This window comes from Pteronotus mesoamericanus, unplaced genomic scaffold (genome assembly GCF_021234165.1).
Source record: "Pteronotus mesoamericanus isolate MK-2021 breed Mesoamerican mustached bat unplaced genomic scaffold, CSHL_Meso_final scaffold_85, whole genome shotgun sequence".
Lineage (NCBI taxonomy): Eukaryota > Metazoa > Chordata > Mammalia > Chiroptera > Mormoopidae > Pteronotus > Pteronotus mesoamericanus.
This window is the reverse complement of record NW_026555329.1, coordinates 4954432-4971850: the sequence shown is the minus strand read 5'-3', so window position 1 is coordinate 4971850 and position 17419 is coordinate 4954432. Positions and strand designations below refer to the sequence as shown.

The 17419-nt window shown below is 44.4% G+C and overlaps 1 protein-coding gene across 2 annotated transcripts in view; it reads right to left on the bottom strand.

Annotated features, from left to right (window-relative positions):
• The window catches only part of IGF2BP3 (insulin like growth factor 2 mRNA binding protein 3), a 103711-nt gene extending 86783 nt beyond the window's left edge, over positions 1–16928 (bottom strand). For both annotated transcript variants that reach the window (XM_054564415.1, XM_054564416.1), the window contains exons 1-2: positions 16754–16928; positions 15291–15351 (exon numbers count right to left, since the gene is read on the bottom strand). In XM_054564415.1, coding sequence (XP_054420390.1) covers positions 15291–15351; positions 16754–16928 — 236 coding nt within the window. The remainder of the gene's footprint in view (positions 1–15290; positions 15352–16753) is intronic.
• Between the last annotated feature and the right edge of the window lie 491 nt (positions 16929–17419).

Genomic DNA, 17419 nt, shown 5'->3' with positions numbered 1-17419 from the left:
TTTTCCTTTTTTCTCTTCTCATTACCTGTTTTTCACAAACTGACTTGTGTGAAATTCCCTATTGAGGCTAACACACCATGAAGTGGCATAAAATCCTCACTCGTCCTTGCCATCTGTCGTATGAGGATGTAAATACGTATTCACAGAAATACCTAATCCAACTAATTTCAAATATCACATGAGTGTAAAACAATAATTGTCGATGTATAGTATGTGGACTCCTGGGTGTTCCTGGGGCTCTTTCAAGAGGTCCAAGAAGTCAAAAACTATTTTTATACTACTAAGTTATTTGTTTTTTCACCATGTTGACATTTGCACTGATGGTATAAAAGCAATGGTGGGTAAACTGAGGCACCTGAGCAAAATGAATCAAGGCAGTAACACTTAAGCTGTAGGAGCAGTCGTATTCTTCACTTGCAGTAAAATATAATTCAAGTTGCATTTTTAAGTGTCCTAGATGAAGCAGTAAAATTTATTAATTTTCTTAAATGACCCTGGAGCACACACACCTTGTTCACATCTCTGCAGAGAACAGGGGGCACACTGTGCGTGCAGCTGCCTGCCAGGGCGCTCTGCAGAAAAAGCGCTGTGCGGCTGTCTGAAGCACAAGGTTGAACCTGCCGCTTTTTTCATGGAGAACCATTTTTACTTAAAAATGCTATCGACAAAGTATGGCTGTTTAACCTTCAGATTATCTGGTGTACATTTGCTCAAAACAGAATAAAGCCAGCGAGTTGCTTCTAGAAAACCTAACAGTATTTGTCACTAATGACTAAATTTGAGCTTTTAAGTAAAAACTTGAATTTTGGCAAGCATATCCACCACCATGAGCTTTGACAGTTTCCCAATATTAGGGATAAAAGAACCATTCAAAGCGTGGAGAGACCAATGGATTTTAATGTAACAGGATACAAAAAAATTCACTGATATGATTTCAGATTCCACATTTCAACTAGCTTTTAAAAAACTACCACTTGTGTAGGAACAAAGAATATCCACAACTGTCTAAAAAGACTATTAAAATAATCCTTTCCTCTTTCTTTTTTGAAAAGATTTCATTTATTTTTTAGAGGGGAAGGGAGGGAGAAAAAGAGGGAGAGAAACATCAATCAGTTGCCCCTCACATGTCCCCAGCGGGGGACCTGGCCCGCAACCCAGGCATAGAGATTGGATTTTCCTCACATACTTTGACCAAAACAATAATTACAACAGACTGAATGCAGAAGTACTTATGAGGATTCAGCTGGTTTTTAGGCCAAACATCAAAGAAATTTACACAAACATAAAACGATTCCCACTATCCTAATTTTTATTTGGCTTTTAGGACGGTTTTTGTTGTTTTGTTTTGTTTTGTTATACCTGCACCCAAGGGCTTTTTTTTCTTTGTTTTTAGAGAGAGAGAAATATTTATGCAAATGAGAAACATCGATTGGTTGTCTCCCACACCTCCCACACACGAGCACCAGGGATAAGAGGGTCAGCACCAGGGGTAAGAGGGTCGCGAGCACCCAGACCAGGAACCAAATCTGCAACCCAGTTATGTGCACTGACTGGGAATCGATCCTGCAACGTTTGGGTTACAAGACAACACTCCAACCAACTAAGCCAAACTGGCCAGGCCTTTTGTTGTTGTTTTAACAAAAATCTTATGTTAACATGAAATGGGTTTTATTGTAGTTATTTAAAAATAATTTTAAACATATTTAGTTGATTGCTGATGAAGTATATATCAATAAATAAAAACAAACAAAAGCTCTTTGGGAGTCCTCAGTTTTTAGTGTCAAAGGGTCAAAACCAACATTTGAGAACCATTAGAATAAGACATAAAACCAAAGATCTTTCATTAGCCTCTACCTCAGTTCCCTTTTGCAGAGACAACCAACCACTCTTTTCCAGGGATAACTTTCCAGATCTTTTTGTTTTTAAACAGACATGTGCATCTGAAAGGGGTTTTTCCCCCAAAATGTCTATCTTTTTAAAGAGCTATCCCATAACTTGCTTTTCAATTTGCTTCTCCCATGTCAGCTCATATAAATTAATATCATTCTTTGTAACTGCCACAAAATCTACCACAGCATAGTTTCTTAAAATAAGGTGCATTTTACTTGGAAGGACATGTAAGTTATTTCCAATTTTCTATGAGACAATGCTGCAAAAAAAAAAAAAAAAAAAGTCTTTTGCCAAGTATTTCTTTAATAACAGAAATTGCTAGGAGACAGTAAGCATGCTTAAAAGTAAGAAATTGTTTAACATTACTTCAAAGTGCTTTTAAGGGAAAAAAATGCGAAAGATGAGAAGGTTCTAGGTATCTTCCTCCTTTTCAAAAATCTATCTTCTAAAGCTCAAAAATGGGTAATTACAAAATGCCTCAGACAGTCAAATTAGGGCTAGGCATCTCCTTTCCAATGTGCTCCTTGGAAAGTAGACAATGGTGAAAGTTCCAGATTATCAGTATAATACCTGTTAAAATGTAATGAGTGATGTAATAAAACCAACAAGTTTATCTCCATGTATTATGGACTCCTACCCAGAGACCTTTTCACAAAGTCCTGCCTGGTGATTTGGAGCTCTTTTGCCATATTGCTGATTAAAACTACGCTTACAGACTACACACTATCATGGGGACTGAGCTGTTTTCTGTGATACATAAAGGATATTCACACTTTAAATTCGAACAGGCACAGCCAAGTGGCATGCCAAGAAGCCTTTGACAATTTACTCTCTGGCTGTCTGAGTCCATTCCACACCAGGTAGTGCCAATCTTGTTCACATTTCCCAATTGGCATTTTTCTAATAACTAGTAAGAATGGGTGTCTTTTCCACACTAGATTAGCTTTTAAGATATCCCCTTCTGAACCTCTACTTCTTATCCTTTGTATATTTTTGAACTATGTTGTCTACCTCTGAAATTAACAGGGATTCTTTATCCCCTAGTCTTTTTCTTCTTAACTGTGTGATCTCCCAAGATAATTTCAAAACTAGACCCATGTTAGGGATCCTAAGACCTACGCATCTAAACAAAAAGTACAAATTCTTAACTTACAACGCCTAACCTATATTCCTCAAGGAAACATGAGATATTCCTATGTATCTGTACATATGAGACACAAACCACCGGGTTATAAAGGAATAGATATGTACCTCTTATTTCTAACTGTCACATGTAAATATACAAGCTTATTAATATAAGACAATGCCATGTAGCTGCCAGATACTTCAAAAAGTCCTTCACAAACATTATCATTTAGTTCCCAGCAATCTTGTGCAATAGGTTTTATGGTCCATATTTACAGACAAACTGAGAGGCTCAGTTTTGTCAGTTTTCCAAGCATCACAGAGCTGAACAACTGAGGTGCTGATGAGTCGAAGCCAGGCACCCCCGGGGCCTCCTCATCAGTGTGCTGGAAGTGCTGCTACCCCCTTGTTTTGCCGTTCACAGTGTGTGCAACTAGATGCCTTGACCTCATCTTTCTCCAAAGGTTCTTAACCTCATTGGAGGGGCCTTAATAAAAATCAAATAATACCAGGTGCTTTCATCATCACTACTGATTATTGTCTTGTCAGAGCTGACCTTAAAAAAAAAATCACACAGGCTTAGTCAGCCTCACTACAGGGTTCCTTGGTCTGAGCACTGTTTACCCTAATTACTCTGCCAAAGGGTGCACCAAGGAGAGCTCCAAATTCCATGGAATGTCTTTGGGGCACAGCAGTTCCCACAAAAAACAAGAGGTAAAAGTTCAACAGGATCTCTGGTGAGCAGATCCCAAAATTAACCTACGCCTGAAGTCTTGCATGATAATCCGAAATAACCATCTGATAAATTACATTGACTGAGCCCCTGAAGTTACACACATGAAGAATCAGAATAATCCAGGGTGGGGGCAAAAGGAGGGTTACAGGGGTAAGTGTGAGAAACACAACCGAGTATACTCTTGTATTATAATTTATTAATGTATTATTTTCCATGCGAACAACAGTAAACCTTTCTTTTTTAAAAGATTTTATTTATTTACTTTTAGAGACAGGGGCTCCCCTCCCCACTCTCTAAAAGTAAAGAAAGGGAGAGAAATATCAATGTGGGAGAGAAACATCTGTCGGTTGCCTCTCGCATGTCCCCACATGGAGACCTGGCCCACAACCCAGGCATATGCCCTGACTGGGAATCAAACCAGCGACCTTTAGGCTTGCAGGCTGGCGCTCAGTCCCCTGCGCCACACCAGCCAGGGCTGTAAACCTACTTCTGCCCCACCCTGTGTAGTCATTCCTCAAGCACGAAGCCTCAACCACCGTCCTCTCACAGATGAGCCTCTCTAATCCCAAACAGCTTGTAGTTCCCTGCACACACTAGCGTATTTTCACACTGACATGCCTTGGCTCCTGCGGTCCCTTCTGCCTCTTCCATGCCCAGTGTACACGGTTAGGTTAGCCTCAATTTGCCTGCACATCCCTGTCTGAACCTGTCCCTGGCGGGGCTACCAAACCCAACTAAGCCTGACGCCCCGCCCCGCCCCCCGTGTTCTGGGGCAAACCATATACCCTGTGCCACGTTCATAACTTCTCTTTACCTGCAGAGATGGACTATAGGCACAAATGTTCAATCTATGCCTGTTAAACTAAAACTGATATAAACCACAGGGAATACATTCATTTCTGAAACTCGAAAAATGCAGAAGTGGGTAAACTAGCACCCCCCCCCAAAACTATGGAAATTATAATTTTCAACCACACTTATTTCTCCAAAGAAAAGGCAAGAGCTGCTTTATTTCTGCAACAACCGCTCACTTTTTTAAAAATAGACATTTGGGGATCACTGGGGAGAACCCAGCCACGTCTCAGACAGTTTCAACCGCATCGTAGCTTCTCTTCATTACGCTCTCCAATCATCGTCTGCCTCGCCAGTGGCAAGCTGAGCAGCACTTTGTTTTGGAAACTAATTTTTTTATCAAATTTAACTTCAAAATATGATTTAGTAAAGTTTCCAGTGCAAGCAAATATCATTCGTTTCTGAGGTTAGATCCAAAATTCAAGGTGCTAAATACGGGAGAACATAAGCACTAGGTCTTTGAGCTAGAAGGTGTCAAAACTAAACCTCTGTAGCTACTGACCTCACTCTTGCTACCAGGGGCACAAATGAATCGGGACCCGGACTGTCGTCAGAGTTAGCGCAAGCAACCACCGTGGTAGAGAGAATAAGATGTTCCTAGAACGATAGAGTCCTCCATGCTTGAAAAGATAGTTTTTAAGCAAACTGTCTCACTGCACACTTCACTGGAAACAGCTATCTCCGTTGTCCCGTTATGACTAACCAAGACACTCTATGTTACCTCAGAATTTGAGGCAGAGCGCTTTGAAATTTAAATGTGCAGGTCTTTTGACCCAGCAATTCCCGGTCTCAGCATTTACCTTATAAAAATACATACCCAAGAGTCCTATGATATACATATGAAATAAATATGCTCGATTAAAATTACTACAAAAAGAACAATGACTTTGTTGCACACCTATGCTGAACAATGCAACTGTTAAAAAAGAGTGAACTATGTGTACCAACACTGAAGATTCTTCAGGACACATAACTTAGTAAGAGCACAAATTACATAAACAGACTGATTTCATTATATAATTAAAAAGTGGTGTTTGTAGATACATGCAAAAAAAGAATTTCTAGAAAATAATACACCGAGGTACCAGCTGTAAGGCCTGGGAAATACCTGAGGATAGAGAGGACTGTAAAACAAGCATGTTCACATTATACTTCATGCGGTTTGAATGAATTTGAATGTATACATATGTAAAAATTAAGTACGTTGTTTACTGTACACATATGCTATTGTATCTAGAGTATACCTTAATTTTTTAAAAAAGGTAATACATGTTCAGTGTATATAAAAACAAAAAGACATCTCCCACACGTTTCTACTTACATCAGTCCACATCCCAAATTGGAGCAAAGATTTTCCCGTATTTCTGTTATCACCAAATATAATCCACTTCCATCCTTTGCATTTGAATCTCAAGGGGGAAAAAAAAAAAGCGGATGCCATGGGAGCGGCTACGAGTGATGCCATACTGATGCTTTGCCCACACGGCCCCCAGGAACTCGGAGGCAACGTTTCCACTCCAACCTCCATGGATCTGTTTCCTCATCCTCCAACAACATTATGCATTTATAAAGTGGAATTGGGATTCAAACCCAGATCTAGGACCTCATATCCCACGTTCTTCTGGCTGTACCCTTCCGTTTAAAGGCTCCTAATCAAGAGGTTTCCCCACAACTTCTCCTTCCTACTCTCTCTCATCCTTAACAATGTCCCACATTTAAGAGACTTCCTCCTGCACCCTGACTGCTGTGGCTCAGCGGGTTGGGCTTCATCCCCACAAACCAAGGGGTCACCAGTTTGATTCCTGGTCAGGACACATGCCTGGGTTGCAGGCCAGATCCTCAGCTGATTCATGTTTCTCTTCCTCTCTTTCTTCCTCCCTTCCCATCTCTCTAAAAATAAATAAAATCTTTGAGAGAGAGAGAGAGAGAGAGAGAGACTTCCTCCTGCAAGTCAGGACCCTACTAATCTTGGTAACAAGCTAGGATAGGCAGGCACCACGGACTCCAATCCAGACACAGCTACCTCTTGCAATCTCAAACACATCTCACGAGTCACAATCACCTGCCTGCGGTAAAGCCACGCACCTGCCTCCCCTTGCCCTCTGCTCCCCTCACAGAGCTCCTTAGCCTCCCCACCTCCACCTTCTCTGCAGTTCATTTATGTTAAGATGAAGCTGCTAAAAGTTACCTTAAAGGAAAAGTAGCCTCATTTTCTGTCTTAAGACAGGGTGTAGATATATTATTATAGAGTAAGTGTCTGTCTTTTTCCTACAGAAAGACAATAATATCAAATCAACCCTTCAAAGAAGCCAAACGAGATTTTTTGTGTGTGAAAGAAGAAACAGGACACCTCTGCTCTGACTTGCCATTGCAAACATGATGGGGCTGCTGCATAAGCTCCTCTGAGGGTTTGACAGCTTAAAGGGGAGGAATGAAGGCAGAGTCAGGGACCTGGAACTGGGTCCCACCAAGCACCTGCAGCGCCTGGGCAAGCCACTCCTTCTCTCAGGGCTTCCCGGAGAAGCCTTTGGTAAAGCAACTAATGCCATTAAAAAACAAAACAAAACCTGTTGTGCTACCTCATTTTTTTTCAGTTTTCCTTTTTTAAGTTAGTAGGTGTTTAACATGTTGAAAGTAGTACTCTGTTGATCAAAGGACTTGAGTAGACACAAAGTAAAAAGACTTATTCTGTCCCCAAAATCAATTGTTCAAACATATCACCTAGTTTTGGTAACTACTGTGGCAAAAGACAGAATCCATAATTTGAGGAGATGGCTACTTCAGGCATCAGATTTTTAAATATGCAAAAATGAGAAAATTTAGGGTACTTAACAAAGGTTTCTTGTAGAGAGGTGAAGTAGTGACCTGATATTAATGGAGTCCTGCAGAAGCTGCAGAAGTAGTGAAAATCTTCCCTGGCTGGTGTGGCTCAGTGGACTGAGCGCCGGCCTGAGAAGAAAGGTTGCCGGTTCGATTCCCCGTCAGGGCACATGCCTGGGTTGCGGGCCAGGTCACTAGTTGGGGGCGGGTGAGAGGCACCTGATTGATATTTCTCCTGCACATAGATGTTTTTCCCTCTTTCTCCCTCCCTTCCCCTCTCTCTAAATAAAATCTTAAAAATAAAAAATAAAATCTTTTTAAAAAAAGACTTCTTGTATTTCTTCTTATAGCTAAGATTTTATAAATAAAATCGAAGGAATGATTTACTTATTTCAGGATCCTAAAATAAAGCAATTAGACTATTATATTAGGTTTGCCAAAAAGTTTGTTTGTTTTCCCCATAAGATAGCTCTAGCAGGACTTAGTTGTCTTTAACTTCATTTGAAATAATTTTGTTGGATTGTATTGTGACAGCATGCATTTTTAAAAAAACTTACCAAAATTGGTGAATTTTTGTGAGCCATTTTAATATTGAAAATGGAAGAAAATAAGCGATATTTTTGGCATATACACTTTATTATTTCAAGAAAGGTAAAAACACAACTGAAATCCAAAAAAAAGATTTGTGCAGTATATGAAGAACACACTGATCTTCAGTATGACTGTGACTGATCAAACATGTCAAAAGTGGTTTGCAAAGCTTTGTGCTGGAGATTTCTCACTGGACGATGCTCCACTGTACTGTAGACCAGTTGAAGTTGATAACGATCGAATCGAGACATTAATTGAGATCAATAAATGTTATACCACATGGGAGATATCTGACATACTCAAAATATCCAAATCAATAAAGCTATTGGTGAAAATGAAAAATGTGTCTTTTATGGAAAAAAACCACATGAACTTTTTGGCCAACCCAACATGTTAAAACCTAGCCTGTGATATCCTTGAGTGTTTTTCGCCAATAGTTTCAACCTTTGCTTGTTAAATCACCAAGTACTTAGACAACCCCATAGAAGCACTGGACTTGGTCTACATTGTTTTAGAACCTAGGACAGATTCAGAAGGTTTTCCAAATGCACATGAATAAAAAGCTGAATGGACTGTCCAGAAGAAAGTAGGCTCACAGCCACCAGAAATGTTGGAACAGATGTCAGAGGTCAGGCCCACTATTATAAACAAGCATTGTCCATTAAACAAGGGGCTCTCCCAAACTTAGACTCTTCCATCCAAACAGAATGTGTTCATAGATGTTTCTAGAAAATTTTTAAAAATGATTTTCTAGAAACACTTTCCTGGCCAGGTAGTTTGGTTGGTTAGAGTGTCATCCCAATATGCTAAGGTTATGGGTTCAATCCCTGGTCAGGGCATATATAAGAACCAATGAATGCATAAATAAGTGGAACAAACAAATGAGTCAGTCTCTCCCCTCCCCCCACCCCAGTTCTCTCTAAAAATCAATAAAAAGTTTTTAAATTTTTATTTAAAAAAATAAGATGATGAACTAATGTCCTAATAAATGAATTCTGGAAGAAAGGCCACACTTCAGGTTGCTCCAAAATTCACAAGTCACTCTCCATCTACTTATAGCAGAGCCAGAAGGCTGAGGTTTAAGACCACCCTCACTTGTTTATTCATGCACCTAAATCACAAACTCTCAGTGGTGTGCTACACATTTGGTGATACCAGCCTCCTCCACAGGCTTCTTCACTGGTCTCCCAGGGATGGTTCACTCTGTTTGCTTTCCTCTACATCACTGGCCTCACTCACTCTCCTTTGCTGGTCCCTCCTTCTTCCTAGAGCCCCGGGCTCGGTCCCTGGGTGACCTTGTCCAATTCCATGATTTCAAATTCCACAAGCTAATGAAGCCTCTTATTTTTCACCTCCACTTCCCTGAGCAACAGATCATATATGCAGTTACCAACTCAACTTCTTCATTTAGATTTCTAATTTCTAGTAAGTACCAGAAACACAGTATGCCAACATAAAGCTTCTGATTTCTACCCCAAAATCTGTTCTTCCTCCAATGCTCTCCATTTTGGTAAATGGCACCACCTTTTACCCAACTGTTCTGGTCTAAAAGCCTTCTTATCATCCTTTGCTCTTCTCCTATCCCTCATCTACTCCATCAGCAAATCCTATGGGCTGTTCCTCAGAAATACACAGATAATAACCACTATTTATCTCCTCCAAAGCTAATTTCATTGTCTCTTGCCAGGATATTACAGCAGGGATTGGCTCTCCATTTCTAACGCTACATGCAGTTTTCAGATATTTTACGTTCTAAGCATTCTGAAGCCACAACTCTTCCCCTCCTCCATTTGATGGAAGATAATGTACAAAGATGGACACCTGTCAACTTCTCCCTCTCTGCACCTGGCAGGCCACTCTATCATCAAGAGGTAGAGTCTATTTCCATGCCCCTCTTGCATCTGGGCTGGCCTTGTGACTTGCCTTGATCAACAGAATGGGACAGAAGTAATATGGTGCCCATTTGCGGCTGACCCTGTAAGAGGCCTAGCAGCTTCTGCCTTCCCTTGGGGTAGCCAGCTGCAGGCTACTGCTACTGGGTGATGAGACCCCACGTGGAGAGAGGTCAGGAGGGCGAGCACTGAGAGGTCAAGCATGGAAGTGAAGCATTCATGGACCTTTTCGCCCAGCTGAGTAATTGACCCAACACGGCACCAAGGGCACAGAACCAACCACCTAGCAGGACCGCAGAGTCATGAGGAAGAAAAACTTGTTTGAGCTGCTAGTTTTGTGGTGGTTTGTTATGGATCAACTTCCTAAACAATTAAATGATAATGCCAGATAGTCTAAGGATTTAGGCCTCTTTCCACTTATAGCTCAATTAGAGCCCTCCAAGAATAGTTCTAACATAATTTCAAACTGTTCCCTAATCAAGTTAAATGGTCTCAGGATAATTTTCTAAAATATATAATTTATGTACTATGTGTTCCCCTTCAGGGCAACAAAATCCACATAGTATATTAAAATTTATAACTGTGTTTATTTACCAATACTGAACACTTGCCAAACAGCAATTTAAGACCATGAGAAATTACGCCCTCAATTTTAATAGAGCACTGAAAACTATGTTTGCCACCAGCTTTCAAGCAAAACCCTGGCCGTCTAAGCCAATTTTTAAACGTCAGATTTATGGGGCAGCGATCCTAACTAAAAATGCCAATCCACCCCTTGGCCACTGCTACCACACTGCCACCTCCTGTCTTATTGCTTCTAATCAAAGGCAAGAGTCGATAAAGGAAACTTAGCTAAGAATAGCACAGCCTGTCTCCTTCCTCCTAGACCAAATCAACCACCAGAGTTACTGAATGGGTAATTCATACCTTTCAAAAATGTTACTGCTGGAAGAGTTGCTGTCTTAATGCTGCTAAAGACAATTACAATGGAGTTGCTTTCAATACACATCAAGGTAGTTCAACAGCTTCATTTTCATACAAAATCCCAGACCTGTAAGAACACATTAACTGCAGTGGTATGGCTCATAAAAGAATTTCAAAGCATGGCAAAGATCATTTCCCTCTTGCTGACTGCCTGAAAGAGGTACACGTGCACAAGCAACTGAGCTACCAAACTACAGAAAAGAAACACAAGTCAAGTTTCTTACAGGGGAAAGCCCAGATCCCTGTAATTCCAATAGGTATTTTTTACGCCTTAGCTGCTAACTCATTTATTTCAAGCAGAATGGCAAATCAGAACAAAATATGCCCCTTGTTAGTTTATTATAATGGATTTGGCAGGAACAGATCACACAAGTCAAAAGGAGAGCCAGAAACACAAGTCAAGAGTGTCAGCCCTCACCGGCTCCAGGCACATGTCATGTTTCCCTACCATCTTCCTTGTTACTGTGGACAGCCACACACACACACACACTTAACATTTATTTTTTGTTTAAATTCTAATAAGGCCAAAGTAAGAAATCTTTTCAACTCTTTCAAACTGTACTGAGAAAACAATAGGAAGGCAAGAAAAATCTCATTGGCTACAATCACTTACGCAGTCATGCATTGCTGATCTGAAAGTGAGCACGCCAAAGATAACTTTGCGTAAGAATCTTTACCGGCCGCAGAGGTTTCCTACCGTTCAGAATGTCACGTCTCTGCATGTGTGAAAAATCTCCCAGTTTACAAGGTTCACCTGCACCGGTCTGATAAGCAAGAAGCCCCACCGCTCTCCCCACCTATGTTTGAGTGGTCTGCATTAAAAACAGCTTTTGTTGTCCTGGGACAACAGGGTCATATGTCCTGGCTAAGGGGCACACAGCTGGTCATGGCACCCACCAATTCTGTACGAAGCTATTACAATGCAGCACTAGCATTTAAATAGCCATTTAAAGTAAGGTACACTGAAAACCCCAGTAAGTTTTATATGTGCTCTATCTGATTTACACATTAGACACAAGACTAATATGGAAGTGAGTTGTTTCTTTAATTTTTTTTAATAATGAAACAAAACAAAAAAGACATTTGAGCTTAGGCACCGCAGTCTAACAAATTCTTCCTGAAAAAAATATTAACTATAATATCCTAGTGGCTTTCTCCTCTAATCAAATATATATTTGGCTATACAGCCTCATCGATACATCTTAACGGCCAAACCATGAGGAAGTTGAAGCAATAACACACTGAAAATATAAAACATTTTCTTAATTTAAAAAAGTAATGGAAAGTGAAGTAAAACCACCATCCTCTCAGTTCCCCAGTGTCAGCGACTTTCCTGGTCTCTCTCCCATGCCCAACAGCCCACAACATAACAACAAAAATATCAGCAGTATTTACATAATCACATAGGGGCACATACAAGGTCCCACAAAGATACCAGTGGCTCTTCCCAACAAACTCAGCTACAGTCTTCCAAAGTTACGATCTCCACACCCATCCTTAACTTAAACTTAACCCCCAAGTAGAAGGGTTAAGCTTATACCTCAGAGTGAAGCCACATCTCCATGTGCTAGAGCTTCTAGATTTGGAACAGAAAGGCTACCCTATCACCAATATTCAGTGCAATCCTCTCTTCACTCTGGATGCAGGGGACCTCAAGCTCTGTTAAGCGCTGCTATAAACTTCCCCAATGGAGGGGTATCTGAATGCAGAAAAGCAACATTCCTTTCACATTCCCTTGAGACTTCGGTAATCAGGAGCTAAGCCTGGTCTGAACCAAATTCAACAATACCCCTTCCTGAAAGGGTCCCCTCCCAGCTCTGCTCCTAGTCAGAGTTGGGCGAGGCTGCCAAGCATCAAATCACTTCCCAGGCCCGCTCCCCTGTGTAGTCGCTGCAAGACCATTCATCCATCTCAGAGTGCTGCCATAAGCATTCTTCAGCACAGGGCTCCCAACATGCCTTGCAAAGCAGGTATAAAGGTCATCGCTGCATATGTGGGTGTGCCTGCCTCAGATGCCTACATGATGATGGGATGGAATGCAATGACTGCTAAGCACAAAGAACTCCACCCAAAGTCCAGCAGGCGCACTTGGCAAGGACTGGTCTGCGGCAGTGAACTCACTGTCACCAGTACCTCCTCCTGATCTTCCTATAGGCGCTGGGCGCTGGGTCACTGGGGTTCCTTCTCCGCCCTCTCCCAAAGCCCATTCAGACTGGGGAGGTGTTCAGATAAGGGAAGCTGCCTCTCAGCTCCAAGGTTCAGTTCAAACAAAATTATAAGATGGATTCCCAGAAAATTTCTCTTAAGAAAATTCCAGAAAAGAAAACTCCACTTTTGTTTTTAACCATCTCAATACAAGCAAAGGAGTTACTTGATAATTCCCTAAACCAGTAAAAAGTTGTTTCCAGTGTACTCCTATTTATTTTGCTAGTAAGATAGTATCATTTAAAATCCTGAGCATTTTAATTTAATCTACATTGTTAATAAACTGAAGAGACTTCCATGGATAAATTCTTGCATCCACTGGTAACATTTTACCTTATGTGCCTTCCTATAAAGAGGAACCTGCTCTTATAAAGTAGCAAGTAACTAAGTTATGTTTTTAGGTTAAACAAAAGCCTTTAAGAATAAAACAGGCAGTCCTTACCAGATGTTTTAAATTCAATTCCCTACACATGGGGAGAAATTAACACCAAGTTGGAAAGTAATCTGCATTTGCATGCAGGTCAAAGAGTTATATCTGAGAAGCAATAGACATTTGATTTTTAAATTTAGAAACTCTCAAATGTTAAAATGCCAGTCCTTCAACGCAATCATTTGCTTATTTTTTTATTCAATATTTGAAGAAAATTAAGACACACTCGCTAAACATGAAACCATTTAGAATTTGCAGAACCTGCTTACAGCCCCCCCACTCAGGGTAAACAATTCAGACTATGTCTTTAAACTTTTTAAGGAAATACGACTTCATCCTCAATTTTTTTAATTCCTATTAAACTAAGATCACTTTAGATACTTTTCAGTACACATTCTACTATGTTAGTAAATTTATAAAAAGAATTCCATTCTATTATATAAAATTATTTGACCCCCTACGAAATTCCCAACTAGAACTTAATCTACCTGGTCACGCAAATGTCTTTCCAAATATCCTAATGAAAATTAAGTACATGAACAAGAGAAATCCACAAAAATCCAAACCAACTTGCTAACAAAAACACAGTTGGTGAAAATGCTTTACCTGGAAGAGAACTCAATCTAGAAATAAGCAAACAAGAACATTGTCTTTGTCCACCTCTCTCTCTGCACAGCAAGGGGGAAATACGTAGCAGGCCCCTCCTGCCCTCCAGCACCCACGCTATCACCAATACCTAATCAGACACAAACAGTCCTAGTTTAAATTAACTTCCAGGTTATTCGTTGGCCGGGGCTGGGAGTGGGGAGATAGGAGGGAAAAAACCAGGAACCCCAACCTCACCTTGGGAAACCCAGCAAGGCAGAGGCCAGCCCCAGCACCCCTGGGGAGGAGCAGCACCCTCCCAGTTAGGGTTACCGAGCGAGCGGGGATCTTGGCTTGATCTTGAGAAAGGAGCCATATCTCCAGAACGCTCCATAGGGTAAAACCCAGCCTCCAAACATTCTATAAAGTGACACACTACACATGCTCTCGGAAAAGTGCAATGCCTTGGCTGCAGGGGCCCAAATATTGAGTCTTCACGATCTCTGGGTAGTTACTTGTAAGCAAAAATACTTTTTATAAAGGGTCGGGGGAGAGAGGAGCAGGAGACAAAGGCGGTTCGCAGAAACCTGGGTACCTCTGGAGTGACTGAAAAGCGCTTCTGGGCAGGAAAAGGCCAGGCGTTCACTCACGTGTCCCAGCCCTCGCTGGCCAGCTAACAGGGGAAAGGCAACTTCTCCCCTCCCAGACGTGCAGGCGGCTCCCAGGCCTCTCAAGGAAAGGCAGGCCACATTCGCGAGTGTCTGCAGCTGCTTTCGCCCGCCCTGCCCCTATAAGTAGGAGGGGGGCAGGGGGTCGCCCTTGGCTTCCTAAAGTCCTACAGATTCCCCAAAACTGCCCTCTGAGACCGATTTCCTGATGCAACTTGCCTTCCTCTGCCGGGGAATGTTTTAGTTGTGAGAGCTTCCTTGAGAGACTTCTACACCAAGGACACTAATTGAGTGTCAAGGACCCACCAACAAACCCTCTGTCCTTCGCAGCATTACCCACGCGCGCACACCTGCCACACACTTAAATGCAAACGAAAAAGACGAGTCCAAGCCATAGAGCCAGCAGCCCAAAAAGCATTAAGAGGAAAAGTTGTCTTCAGCTGTGTTGACAATCTTTCCTCCCAATCATGGGGTAAGCACGGAATCGACGAGAACAGAATAAATAAACTCACCTTTGCCTTTTGGGGACTGAGTGCTCAACTTCTATGAGTTTCCCGTGCAGTTCTACTTTACCTGCGGACACACAAGAGATGGAAGACAGTTGGCAGCGTTCAGCGGCTCTCCGGGCCCGAAGGACCCGCACGGCCTTAGCGGCGACACCAGTGGCCTCCTGACAACCAGAACGGCCCCCGGAGGCGACTCCAGGCCGAGGGAGAAGCCCGGGGCCGCGCGAGGAAGGCCGCTCACCCCCTCCGAGCAGTGCAACTTACAGACGGGTGGGGCGGGGAGTCCCTTGGCTGCCCCGCTACTTCGGTCACATTCTTCCTCCCGACCCTCGGGCTCTAACGCCCACCTCAGGGGGTCACCCAACCCCCAGACCGTCGCTGGACGGACGAGGCCCCTCCATGCACCTCTCCCGACACTCGCGGGATACAAATTTGGGGGAGGGGCGCCCGAGCCCTTCTCCAGGTTCAAGCCCAGGCCCGTGGGGAACAGGGAGTGGCGGGAAAGGCGGGAGGACAGTGGGGTGCGCGCAGAGAAAACGCCGGCGGCACAGCCCCGCGCGGAATGGGCAACGCGCATAGGGCGGTGCGGCGCCCACCACACGGACAGGCTCGGGCTCCCGGAGGGACCGGAGAGCAGCCTTCCCTTGGGGCGTTCCCTGTCCTCGCCGAGCGCGCCCGCCGCCCCCCGCGGCCGCAGCCCCAGGCCGGGCGCGGAGAGCGGCGGCTCCCTCCCCGGCGACCACCCGCCGCCCCCACCCACCTGCCCCTCTGGCTCGTGGGACACGGGCGAGGTGGAACTTGGAACCCGGGTCGCACTCGCCCGCCTCCCGCTGGGTGAGGAGGCAGCGCGGGGCCGCTGGTGCGAGGCACCAGCCCGCGGCCTCGCTCCGCAGTGGGGTCGAGGCCACTCTGCGTTCGCCCACGGTCGGGCCTGCGGTGGGATCGGGGTCAGCGAATCCAACACCGCCAAGTAACGAGCCGAGGGGAGGAAGGAAGGAAGATAGGCGGGAGAAGCCGCGTCCACGCTCGGCGCCCGCGGCCCAGCGTGCGGGAGCCTGGGGCACGCGCCTGGGCCCGGGCGGGGCGCGGGGCGAGCGCGGCGGGTCCAGCGCGGGCGGCGCCCCTCCCCCGGCCCCGCTCCCCGGCTCCGCCACGGTCCCCGCTTCCCTTCGGAGCCCGCGCCCGGGCTTTCTTGACAGCGCGTCCGCCCTGAGCCCGCAAAGCCCCGGCGCGGGGAGTAGAGCGGCAGGGTCCCGGGTCGGAGTCCAAGCTGCGAGAGCAGCCGGGACCCCACGCGTGCGGGCGCCCGGGCCTCGGCCCCTCTCCCCGCCCTCGCCCAGGCTTGGGGCCCTGCGTGGACCAGCGGCGGCAGCCGCAGGCCTGACTCCGGGCCCCCGACCCCGGCAGGCCCGGGCGGGCGGAGGCGCAGCGCTGGGGCAGGCGCCCGGCGGGACCAGGCCGGGGCCCACCTGAAAGCGCCTCGATGGCCTTGAGGGCCCAGCCCTCGTCCGGACAGTCCACGAACGCGTAGCCCGTCTTCACCAGGAAGGGTCCAGACACCGGGATCTTGGCGTCCTTGAAGATACTTTCCAGGTCCGAGGGCACGGCGTTCTCGCTGAGATTTCCGATATACAGTTTGTTCATTGTGGAGAGTGGTGGTTTAAAAAAAAAAAAAATTATGAGAAAAACGAAAAATTAAAACCACCCCCAGGGGATGGATGGATCCGGCGGGTTTTGTTCCCCTTGTCTTCTCGCCGTTAAAATACACAAACACAGTAAGAACCAAGGACAAGAACGAGGAGAGAAAAATCAGATCCGAGGGTTGTTTTTCCCTTTCTGGGTATTAAAAAAAAAAAAAAAAAAAAAAACCCGAAAAGAAAAAAGCCTTCCTACAACCCAAACGCATCAACGAGTCTTCCTAACTCGGAGAAGGAGGCGGGATTAGCGAGAAAAAGGAGAAGAGGGGGAGGAGGAGGGGGGAAAACTACTTTTTGTCTCTTCCTCCCCAACCCCTTTGGCATCGGCCAGCGGACTGTGAAAATATCACACTACGTGAGGGCAGGCACCGCCTCCCCATAAAAAAACCCACAAGGGTGACTGGCAGGAGGGAGGGGAGACGGGGTGGAGGGAGGAAG